The sequence below is a fragment of the Panulirus ornatus genome, chromosome 15 (assembly GCF_036320965.1).
Source record: "Panulirus ornatus isolate Po-2019 chromosome 15, ASM3632096v1, whole genome shotgun sequence".
Taxonomy (NCBI): Eukaryota; Metazoa; Arthropoda; class Malacostraca; order Decapoda; family Palinuridae; genus Panulirus; species Panulirus ornatus.
Window position 1 is genome coordinate 31,009,405 of NC_092238.1, and position 13,077 is coordinate 31,022,481.

Consider the following 13,077-nt stretch of genomic DNA (forward strand, 5'->3'; position numbering starts at 1 on the left):
CGAGATTGTGTGCTCACTAAGTGCATACTTATTTCAAACTGACAGGCATTACCCAAACAAGGCCTTGTTTCATCTTGAAATTTCTACCGTACTTAAACTAACTTTGTATGGGTAAAGGTACTATAAATAATAATGTACAATTATACTAATGTGTGATGAAAGAATGCTGTATCTGAGTGAAAAAGAGAAGACAGTACAGAGGTAATGCACAACAGGCTGTCACATGTTCTAATACCTAGAAATTAAGACTGTGGTCAGGAACTAACAAATCATTCCATTACATCCCACACTCACGGTGATGGGTCCTCACCTAACCAAACTAAATCTGTAATAAAATGAACTTTCATGGAAATTTCCATTAGATCCAATGGAGTCCAGAAAGTCCATTAAAGGCTAAACACAGTGTATTAAAGTCTATGAGAATGGAGGCTTACTATACGTTTACTAAAATCACATGGAAACTATCATTTTTCATATATTTTTTGGCACAGTTTCTCTTCATTAGGCTGTTAACAAACTCATTAACTAGTGGTAATCATGTGGGTGGGTGAAGCTTACACACGAGCCTCAATTTTCCACTGACCCTACTATGTGACCATTAATATTTTACTTATACTGTACATACTTGTAATATCATTTGGAAACTCATTGTTAATGAATTCTTTCTGCACACTTCTCTTGAGCAGGCTTTTAACTAACTTATGAGTAATCAACTATTTTCCATACTTACAAAAAAAAAATATGAGAACAGGAGAAGGAGAAGCAGAGTCCGCCAGCAAGGAAATAAAAGTTTAATTTATATTCATTATTATTATCATAAATTCGTATCACAGAGGGCTGCACAGGGGTATGGGTCTGGAAATCCCTCCCTCCTATATCACATTCCAATACAAGAAACAGAAAAAAAAGCTAAGTGAGGATTTTTTCCCTCTAAAGCTCTGTCATCTGTTCTGGATGCTACCTTGTTCATGCAGGAGACGACGAGCATATATGAAAAAAAATCAATAATACATTTTTCTCTTCACAGTCCTTTTCAGTGGATTTTACCCTAACAGACTAATATCATTCTGATAATCACAAACAACATGGGGAAACTCCCTAAAAACATAAGAGAATCTGCTTCTGTTAGCCATCTCTCACATCTGAGAAGACCATGTATTTGATCAAGTAGTAAATACTGACAGACAAATACAAGGAAAAGCATTTATCAATATCCATTAACATTAGTTAATATATGGCTAAGACTAAAATCATTATGGATCTTTATATTCACTAGTCGGAACCTCCGCAAACAGTGCACTAGAGTTGCCCTGTGTCAGTGGCCTGTTAAGGAAGAGATACTCAAGACTATGAAGTGGCACTGAAGTTCACTAGTTATGGAAACTCTATTGCCACAGATCCCCTTGAGGGAGTTCCAGGAGGGAAAAGGCATCTGATACACAGAGATAGATACATTAACAAATAAATAATCTTGCTTCTCCCAGCTATGTTAATGTAGACAAAACAAGGAATATACTGAGGCGTACTGAATATGTACGAATATATACATACAGTGATTTATACTGAAGGATATGAACAATAAGTCAATGAAGGCTTATAAGAATGGATAAATCTACAGTACAGGAACATGTATTTAAGCTAAATGAATCTATTCATTGCTAAAATGAGCAACAAGCAAACAAGAAAAAAGAACAAGTCGTCTGAGGTACCATGCTCTTGGGAGTGAAAAGGGAACACAACAGCTGATCATAAGACTACTGGTCAGTCGATTATAAACTTTTCATACAGACTCATATCCTCTTGGCTGTTGCAAAAACACTCACACACACATTTAACCCTTAAAAGGATCACACTTTCATGATTTATCCCTGTTGGACTATATTTGTACTTATAAGGGTCCCACATTAATTTATACTGGAAGATGTGCTTTATCAGTATGCAAAGGTGTCTTATATCAAAAACAACTATTATCAGCATCAGAAAAATATCTTAGGATGTCAGATGCTAATATAACATATTGCAGCAAGATGTCTGACCCTGTGTGGACTCTACCCATACTTGCAAAGTTTCCCCTGTTCAGTCAAACTGTAATGCACACTTTATTGGCAGTTAGAGATCTTTACTTCAAAAGAAGCTACAATTAGCACTGGGAAAGAATCCTAGTGTATTAGTTACCCCTATACCAAGATGGAGGGAAGGTATGACCTTGGCACACATGCAGTTAATTTATCAATTTTCTTTTCCTGATATCTCCCATGAATTAATGTTACCAAATTTTTTCCTGATAAACCTTTGTCCTAGGGATCCCCATAACTTCAGGGTTCAGTCTCTTAAGGGTTAACTTAACACTTATAGTGTGTGAATCAACATTATATAAATGCAAAAGCATCCTTCTAATTCACAGGATCAGTCAGTCTCCAAGCAAAACTTACAACTAGAAGTGGAAGTATCCTTTAAATTCAAGGATCAGTCCCCCAAGAGGAACTTACCACTAATAGTGGACTACTGTTTTTTATATGTTCTTAAGTTAAATGACTTTATAATCAAAGAATTGTATCAAACAAAATTTTCCTTATTGAAAAAATCTGTACCTATGATTTTAATGTTCCTTAACTGATGTTAAGCTTTTGATAATGCTATTGATCTACTCAATTTTTTCGTACTTGTTCGTTGTTTCCTGCAATTGTGAGTTAGAACCAGGAACAGGCATAGAAAGGTCACATTTGCTTACATCCATTTTCTATCTCTCATGAGCAATGCACCAAAACCACAGCCCCCTATACACAACCAGGCCCAACAATCTCTACATATGTAAACATATTTCTCTTAAACTTTTAAAACACAAAGAATTTAAACAATACTAAGTTCAACTGTCATTCTTTAACACCAATGTATTTTTTTCGCTTTGCCTTATTACTGCATACGCTTAAAATGATAGCAAAATCTATGCTCTTACTGCACTGTTCGTAAATCTAGTTTACACTCGAAAGCATCATTGTAAGCAGAATGGCCTGTTTTGTCTTGTGTATGCTTAACCACTTAAGTTATGGGGAAGTAGGATCAGTTTTCTTCCAATGAAGAATTGAAAGTACTCTTTATGTAACAGTTTTAAGTAACCCTTTTTACTCAGTAATAATGAACATGATTTACAATGATCCCATTCTAACAGACTAAGTGGGGGTTAGGTTGTTCCTTCAGAAGCCAAATTCCATCACATTCCAAATTCTTCCACAGGACCTTAACCGCAAAAGGACCCTAGCCATACGAGTACATTTTATGGTATAGAGATCCAAGCCATCCTTGTACAGACTATGTCTTCCCACCCTTATCTAAATTTGAAGGAACACTTTATCAGCATGCAGAGGTGACACATCACAAGCTAATGTAATTAGCACAGAGAAAAAATCCATTCTCATTCACAGTAGGTACCCAATGCTCCCAATGACATCCTCAACTGCCAAATCCAACAACTCTTGCATTCAAACCACCCTTCACTAAAATTCAGTCTCTGACATCAATATTGCTGGTGCAATCATTTAGCTCCTCCCAAAACACTCACCTTTCTTCTTCACTCCTCTTATCATCATGCATATAAGCACTAATAATCACCAACCTCTCGTAATCAACCTTCATTTTTGCCCACAGCAGTCTAGGACTCACTTCTTTTAACCCTTTCACACAAAACTAAAATGCCTCCTTCAGCAAAAATGATATCCCCCTCCTTTGCTTCCACCCTCATGCTAACCCCAGACATAACCCATAGGTCTTTCCTAAACCATTCTTCCCCCTTCTAATTGAGTTTAGTTTCACTCAGAGCCAGATCATCAAAGTTCCCCTTTCCAAACTTACTACCCATCTCTCCCTTCCTCTCTCCTTGGTTACATCCAAGCACATTCAGACACTCCAACATGAGCCTACAAGGAGAATGAGCATTCTCACTTTGCTCTTTTCTCTGTACTATCTTCTAAAAACTAAAATACAAGAAATGGGTGTGTTTCTAGCCCTGCTCCTGCCTCTAATTTGCCCTTTACAATGTAGGGAATAAAAGTGTAGTATTGGGAAAATTATTTATATATCTATCTTTTATTTTGCTTTGTCGCTGTCTCCCGCGTTAGCGAGGTAGCGCATGGAAACAGACGAAAGAATGGCCCAACCCACCCACATACACATGTATATACATACACGTCCACACACGCAAATATACATACCTACACATCTCAATGTATACATATATACACACACAGACATATACATATATACACATGTACATTATTCATACTGTCTGCCTTTATTTATTCCCATCGCCACCTCGCCACACATGGAATAACAACCCCCTCCCCCTCATGTGTGCGAGGTAGCGCTCGGAAAAGACAACAAAGGCCCCATTCGTTCACACTCAGTCTCTAGCTGTCATGTAATAAAAAAACATCAAACCATCCTCTCATAAAAAAGAAAAAAGTTACAAAGCAACTAAAATCAACTACACAATCAATTTCACCTTTTTCATAGTGGAAAAAAGTTTCAAAGCAACTAAAATCATCCACATGACAATCAATTTCACTTAATTACATAACATCAAAATTCATCTCGACTATTGTCATTAGCTTTTTTCATACTTGATTGCAATTTCCCGCATTAGTAAGTCACGCCAAGAACAGAAGAAAGGCTGCATCCACTATAATCCATTCTCAAGCAGTCACGCGAAATGCATTGAAACCACAGCTCTCTATCCATAACCAGGCCCCACAGACCTTTCTATGGTTTGCTACAGATGCTTCACATGTCCTGGTGCAGTCCACTTGCAACATGTCACTCCAGTATACTGCATCATTCCAATTCACTCTACCCCATGCATGCCTTTCATCCTCCTGCATGTTCAGGCCCCAATCATGAAAATCTTTTTCACTCCATCCTTTCTTCTCCAATTTGGTTTCCCCATTCATCTTGTTCCCTCCACTTCTAAGATATATATCTTCTTTGTCAACCTATCTTCATTCATTCTCTTATACAAGCAAATATTTGTGTCAAACAGTTGTGCTCCAAACTATGGTTTGTCTGTATTGCACCAAAAAGCATCAATGAATCCAATCACATTATAAAAACAATCTACAATCATACATTAACATTTCCAGCAAGCTTTTTGCCAAGTCAACCACCACGGAACAGAATGTTTTCCAAACAACTCTTCCCGTAGTATTATCATCATGCAACTCTAGGAGCTACACCAAAACTAATAAAAATGATGAACACCTTTGGAGCAAGGTCCACTGCAGGCCTATACTACTTTCTATTCACTGACAATACAGCCTAAATGAAGGTTACTTCTCACTTGCGACATAACCACTTGCACAAGGGGGTCTAGAAACACCCCTCTTCTACATTTCCCTTTACCTTCCTGTCCTTTAGCCCATCCTAGGGAGCTCCCTCAGCATTCAGAAAACCAGCCACATCCACCTAGTAGGACCATAGGCCATGGATCTCAAACCATGGAGAGTTGAAATAAGCCTCAGTGCTTATATCAAAATATTTCAATGCTAATGCATAGAGTAAAAGCAACATATTTTCAGAGTTACAGACACTGCACTAGAAAGTAATTATGATATTACTGGTATTTCTAAACCTTGGTTAGATATGAAAAATAGAGATTTTCTTCAATGCATATGCAATTCCAGGGTATACTCTCTTTACTAGTGATAGGGGAAATAAAGCAAATAGTGGTGTCTTACACTTTGTTATGGTTCATCTTAATCCTATGATGAAAAATGCTGGAGCAATTGATAACAATGACATCATCTAAGTAATTATTAGAGATATAGGCCCGCTTCACAGTCACTAGAGGTAGACAAAAGACTTTGTGATCAGTGAACACAATTCAATTTTAGTAGATCTTAACAAACCATTATCTAAGGAGGAATCCCTTTCCAGTAACTCTGGGTTCAGACTCTACCTAAATATGACTGACACAGCCCTAATCTAATTAATTAAGAAACCTATTTGCAACAAGTACATGTCAGATTTAGATCTAACTACAAATGAGAATCTTGTTGATAATGCTCAAGTTGAAGAAGTCTGATACCAGTGGTCAACAAAAAAATACTTTTGAAGTAACTTGCAACACTACATCTAATGTGGGTCAACATGTAATTCTGAAGAAAATTTCATATTCTGGGCTGCAAATTTTAATGATCCTTGCATTGCACTTAACAGGCAAATCTAAGATGCTCTTGTCAATGTAAACAACATAAACATTGCTTGAAAAAGCTTCAGTAAAACTTTCAAAGCAGTTGAGAGAACTTTTGCGCCTAGAGGTTTTAGACGGTCTTTTCTAAAACGTAGCCAAGAGGTTGGAACAATAAAATAAAGTGCCTGTTGTCTTAGAAAGCACAACAAAGGAAAATAAAAGGACCATAAAGCAATATGGCAAATTAAATCAAGTAAATTTCTGTAGAGAAACCAAGAGACTTATTGGAGAAAGTTGAAGAAAAGTTTGGTGCTAGAAGTCAACGACAAATTACTTTTGAAGTAACTTGCGACACTACACGTCATGCTGGTCAACACAAGTCACGAAAAAATGCCAGATTCTAGGCTGCAAACTTTAATGATCTGGTTAATGTAAACATGAACATAGCTTGGAAAAGCTTCAGTAAAACTTTTAAAGCAGTAAGGGGATCATATGTACCCACAAATAATAGAGGATCTTTTTCTCAAACATCGCCAGAATGGTGGAATAATAAAAGAAAAAAGTGCCAGTTGTCAAAGAAAGCAAAGGAAAGGAAAACAAAGGGGCCAAATAGCAACATGGCAAAGTAAATAATGCAAATTTTGGCACATAAACTAAAAGATTTATAGGAGAAAGTAAATATTAGTATGAAGTACATATTGCTGAAAAATCAAAGGAAACCCTGAAGAATTTTATAGCGAAATTAGAAATATGAGTCGCTACCCAGGCAAGTGCTTCACTGATCATGGAAAAACAGTGACTTGGTTAAAAAAAAACACTTGCCATGGTAAAATCTTAAATGATTTCATCTGCATTTACAATTAAAAATACAACTCATGTCCTGAGTCCAATATCCTTGCTAAAAGAGAACATTCTGTAACATACTGACACAAAGATTACAAAAATACTATCAGCAATAACTGGAATAAAAGTAAACAAAAGGGAAGGACAATGAAAGAGCTTAAAATGAGATAGTTAAGCCCTTGACTGCTCTATGCAATGTGTAACTTGCTATGGGTAAGGTCCCAGAAGAATAGAAGCTTGCTCAAGACACAATATTTAAAAAATGTAATACGACAATTACTGGAAATTATCACCAATTAGCTTACCATCTGTATTTGGGAAACTTATGGACACTATCAATACGGGATAAAATTTTACACCAATTAGAGAACCACTGCTTAGTAAACGATTATCAGGATGATCTTAGACAAGTATTTTACCTTGAATGAGATGCACTTTTTTTTCAAGAAGAATTACCATATAGAACAATACATTAATTAGAGCAGCTGAAAGCAGTCCAACAGATTTTATTTTCATATGTGCTCACTGTTTCCCACATTAGGAATATAGCATAGGAAAAGAAAAAGAAAGACCTCATTTGCTCACATCCATTCTCTGACTGTCATGTGTAATGCACTGAAAACTGTTTCACTGGCCCTGGTTCATTCCACTAACAGAACATCGCTCAAATAGCCCCAATTCATATATATCACTAGGTAATGTATATGTACAAATTTTAGTAACGATGGTGGACAGGGATATATGACAAGGAGCAGATGAGCATAGACCAAATTATGTGTGTGCATGTGTGTCTGTGTGTACGCTAAATGAGAATGTGGAGAAGATTTTCAAAGACAAAAATTGCCACTTGGAAAATCTACTATTCATCGACATACTTCAGCAGTTTTTCCACCAGTGAGACTAGCAAACTTATTTCATCACAAAGATATCTATGCATTTATCACAAAGCCGCTTGCTGTGTAAAATAGTCCAACATATGTACCTTCCTCCATAATAATACAAGATGAGATCCCATTCTTGCACACCTGAAAACTCAGACTATATTCATACATATTATGGCTATCCTCCTATCATATTCTATCTGCTCAGCTACTAGCATTAATCTATATGAGGAGATCAAGACACAGGTAATCATTTGTACTGGGAACCAATTTTGCAAAACTGGGGTCTCCAACCCTACAGTCTGGCAATTCCTTAGCATGGACTTTGCTACCTACTCTTCAATTTCTTTGCAATGATTATTCTTTATCAACTCCTACAGTTTAGTGTCAAAAAAGCTGTCTCCATAACCTAATAAATTTTAGCAACATGAAAAAAGAGCTATTTAATACCCAGGGCTTCAGATATTTACACTCAATTCTATCTTGGTATGTAACTGCCATTCAAAAGCATAGTCTAACCAAGACCCATCTCACCAGGCCTCACTTTTATTTTACAGTACTTTGCTCAGATACTCAGTATTCCTATAATACCATGTTCAAAATCACTTGTCATCATTTACTGATAACTACAAATGTTACACTTTTAAATCCACAAAATCTCTATTTTTGGTAAACAAAGCAGCAGGGTGGGGACCTGCATGGGGGAACATTCACCATCCTCCCACCATTGTTTTCACTACACAGCCGAGTCTTGCAGATATCAGGCTAGATGCAGATGCGTGACATCCTTAATTCCTCTAATGAGTAAAGGAACCACTAGTTCCTTTATCAAATATGCACAGGAAAACTTAGAACATAAGGCATTTGTATTTATAACTATAGCAAAAACAATAGTCTACATATTTATGACAGAAAAGGTTAACAAGGAGTGAACAATTCATGCACTCTTAATGGATTAGATACCTACTGTCACTGTTAATGATGAAGTAGAAGACCTAACAAACCCCTCAAAGCCTACTTAGCTTCAGAGCAAAATATACATCCTTGTTAACCCAATTAGTTTCACAGTCCACTTGCATCTGGTTCTTTTTCTCTCATTTTAGATAATTCAGTCATTTCCATCCCTATCAGTATGATTTATAAAGATTGCCAAACCAAAATTTATGAAGGTGCAACTGAAGATAATAACTCACTTGGATATCTCTTTCTCTCCAGATTTATCAACAGTAATTGTTACAAAGCAGTATCCATCTGTTTCACACACTCCACCTGGGCAACCTGAACACACACACTTCAGCAATCTATCCTCGGGTTGCGAAGGAGCTGGCTCAATACCTGAAAAAAAATATATACAAATAATTATATCAATTACACTAATCACATATATCAGACGAGTCACACAAAAAATACTATACATTATGATAAAGTACCAGTTTAGAGGTACCACAGAAACAGCAGTAACAAGAATAAAAAGCATAAGTCATTGACACTACAACTTATATGTTCACATCCAGTTTTCCATTACCATTAGCAACTTGAGTATAACAAACTAGCCTCATACTTATATACTCATACTCCAATTTCAAGGAGCAGCAGTTGTAACATCTCCACAGTAAGTACCAAATGATACTTTGTATACAGTAAGCAAAATACTTTCAGGAATGAGGATGACTCCAGAAACAACAATATGACTTGCGATATTTCAGTCTTGCAATATTTTTGAATAAAAGTATGCTGCATCAACTTAGAGCACTAATGCAGTGGGCTGCACCAAGGCATATTTCCAAGCAGTAGGGAAAATCCAGTTTTTAAACAGAGATGAAACAGTTGAGCATGGGCTGATGCTAGCTAAGAAGCACACTCCCTAAGTACCCATATAGGTATAAAATCTCAGACATACCCTTGTCCACGTGAAGCTGGGAGAGTACCTGGAACACCCTATGCAAGGAGAACACAGATGTCACAGGTTCAGTGGGAGGAGATTGGGGTAAAGGATGAGTTAGCAATAGATTGATCAGATTGGAAAAGATGAAGAAAAGTTGAATTACACATTGCAAATGCTCTTGGTTTGATTAAGGACAAAAAAGGTTTGTCAGTTGAAGTCAAGTTATCACACTTTCTTTATATGAAAGTGCACTTGGCTCTCTGAAAAAGAGCTTTGCAATGATTCCCAGAGGAAATGAAAGTAGAGTGGATTTAGGAAGAAAAGAAGTCTCATGGTCTGGAATGCATTGTCCCTAATGTGACAGGAATCACAGCAGGAGCAATCAAACCATGACTGAGGAGAAAAAGACTTAGAGGAAGACAGAATGCTGGACTCCATCCCAGCCAAGATAAACCTCTGCTCTGTGTTCAGCACAACATGATTATTCTGTCAAGAAAACTGCTATCCATCCCAGGGAAAGTCAGTAAAGAATCTGCAAAGGAATGACCTTTCAATTCTCCTAAAGTGCAGTAAGAATGACCATGGTAAAGTATCAACAGGAGAGTTAAAAGCTGTATGCAGCTTTTATGGATCTGGAGAAAGCACATGACAGTAATTGGAACACCTCATAGGATGTGTTAAGAATATGAATTGGAAGGGAGGACAATTACTGAATGGTGAGAGTCTTCTATAAAGATGCAAATGCATCTGTTAAATGTGGATGGATAGTTGAACAAAAGTTTCATTATACATGTGGGTGTGAGACAGGGATATGCAATGTCACCGTGGCTTTTTAACACATATATGGATAGAGTGATAAGAGAGACAAAAGCAAAACTAGGAAAAGGGGGTACAGAGACGGAGTGTGGTGGTGAGATAAGTTGGCTAGTGACAAGCCTGTCTGTATATGATATATTGCTTTGCTGAGAGTGAAGAGGAACTGAAGAAGGTTGTAAGAGTGTTTTAAGATGTAAGCTTAGGCAACTGAAGGTAAATGCAAAGGAAGCAGAGTGAAAATATTGATTTTGCAAAGTGCTATAGTGAAAGAAGAAGGTGTCATTAATATGGGGAGAAAGAGGTGATAGAATTTAAGCCTTTAAGAGCTATCTCGGGTAAGTCTGATGATATGAAAGGAGAGATAAGGGAGAGAGCAGTACAAGGTAAAGCAGTCACTGGGTCCCTTAACAGAATAATGAAAGGTAGAGGCATAAGTATGGAAATGTAGAAAGGATTAAGGGACAGGTCAAGAATACAGGCTGTGGAAATGAGCTATCTGTGAGGAGCATGTGGTATGACAGCATAAGGAAATAAATAAGAGGATGTGCAAGTGATTTGGTATGGCAGGAAATGCAAAAGGAATGAATAGTGGAGTGGTAGTGTGAAATGTAAAACTTAGCATGGTTTGAGCATGTGGAAAGATTATAAGAGGGGGAGTTTACAATGATAGTGTATGACATTACAGTTAAAGGAATTGGTGACAAAAGGAGAAATAGAGTAATGGAGGGAAAAAATGGTGGAAGGATGCATGGAATGATGTATAAGAGGGAGGCATGTAAGGACAGGGATAACTGAGACTTTTCTGCCTAGCCACCCCCTTGATGAGAGTTTCTGGAGGAAACAGGCATCAGGGATATAGACAGACAGATAGCTTAACTACATTAGGTCAACTTAAGTATGTACCTTTTATGTCAGAAAAAAATTTCAAATATTTTCTTCATTACCTAATGTACATTACTATTTTTCTCCAACCAATACAGATATTGAGTAACATAAAACTAGACCTTGAAAATACATCTTTTGATGCGAATAAGTAAATAGAAAAGATCACATTCATAATTTCATCTTTTAGGTGGATTACTGACACTTTCTGAGAATCTAATTATGCATCAGAAGAGTTCAGAAAGGAAAAAGGAATGGAAGCTCACCTGTACCAGTCATCTGTTTAGAAACAGCTGTATGTGTCGTTGCTAACTGGTCATCATTGCTCAAATCCCGGGTACTATCTCCACCATTTTGATAAGCTGTTAAAATTCAAAAACCATTAAGGCTAGAAAAGCCAATCATTTAAATATATACATACATACATATGCATAAAACCACAGGAAAATGAAACACAGTAAGTTCCCAAGTGCACTTTCATGTAATGGTCACATGGTCAGGGGATACTGGAATGAGATAGAAGATGTAGAACAGTCAGTTGATATACAAGGAAGAGATGTAGCTAAGACACCATTGGTAAACAAGCAATTCTGGATGGTGGTGTTCAGGTCCAACATCACGCCTGTCATAAAATTATTACATGCAGGAAAGGGAACTGTTTACAAATTTTGCCTAGGACAAAGCTATCAAAATGTATCGACCTTCGCTAATAGTCATGCTACAATTCTTTGTGTTTCTAATAACAGAAGATTCAATCATATTTCTCATGGTGTATGAATTAGTTAATAACTGAATTTGCGTTACACCAGTTAATACAATGGTCATAATTCTTAACAAGACTAAACAAAGTATTTGATACCTGTCCTGTTCTTATATCATATTTATGATGCTTAAGTCTAACATAAAGATCCTTACCAGTCTGCCCAGCATAAAACATCTTACAGTTTTTACAGGGGACTCTGTAAACACAGCCCACAGAATTACCTGGTAAGTTTTTGATTAAGATATTCTTTATACTACTGTATTGCCGAAGGCAACATTTACATTAAAGGATTTAAGCAACCTGGGAAATAATGCAAAATTATCACTAAAAGGGAGAACTAAAAGATTCTTGGTATGAAGGGGAAATGAACATTTGTAAAGTTGTAGTGTATGATAGTCTGTCAAAACTAGTTGTTCTAAATTGCCCAAATTGGTTCATCAGTGCTATCAACAATTTGAAAAAAAATAATGATATACATATTACAAAAGAAGATAAGGTTAATACAGCTTTGATTGTGGACAAATTTAATTATTTTTCAAAAATGAATTATCTTTCATAAGATGCTAAAACATACTTGAAACTCAGTAGAAATCCACTAAAAGCAGTTAAAGAATTGAAGCTGATGATGAAAGGTAATGAATCTCTCATCAAAAGATTTTCATCATTGTCCCCTTCACTGCCATATATGAATGGACTTATCAAAACACATCACCCAAACTTTACAGCAAGACCCATAGTGAAATCAGTGAGCCCATCACACACAAATTATCAAAATGATTAGTTTCTTTATCTAAGTCCAATAGTGGGTAAGATACTATCATGAACA

At 36.6% G+C, this 13,077-nt stretch overlaps 1 protein-coding gene across 4 annotated transcripts in view; it reads right to left on the reverse strand.

Moving 5' to 3' along the window:
- The window catches only part of LOC139753815 (TGF-beta receptor type-1-like), a 255,338-nt gene that overhangs the window by 214,884 nt on the left and 27,377 nt on the right, over positions 1 to 13,077 (reverse strand). For all 4 annotated transcript variants that reach the window (XM_071670714.1, XM_071670712.1, XM_071670710.1 and 1 more), the window contains exons 2-3: positions 11,755 to 11,850; positions 9,099 to 9,240 (exon numbers count right to left, since the gene is read on the reverse strand). In XM_071670714.1, the coding sequence (XP_071526815.1) occupies positions 9,099 to 9,240; positions 11,755 to 11,850 (238 nt within the window). The remainder of the gene's footprint in view (positions 1 to 9,098; positions 9,241 to 11,754; positions 11,851 to 13,077) is intronic.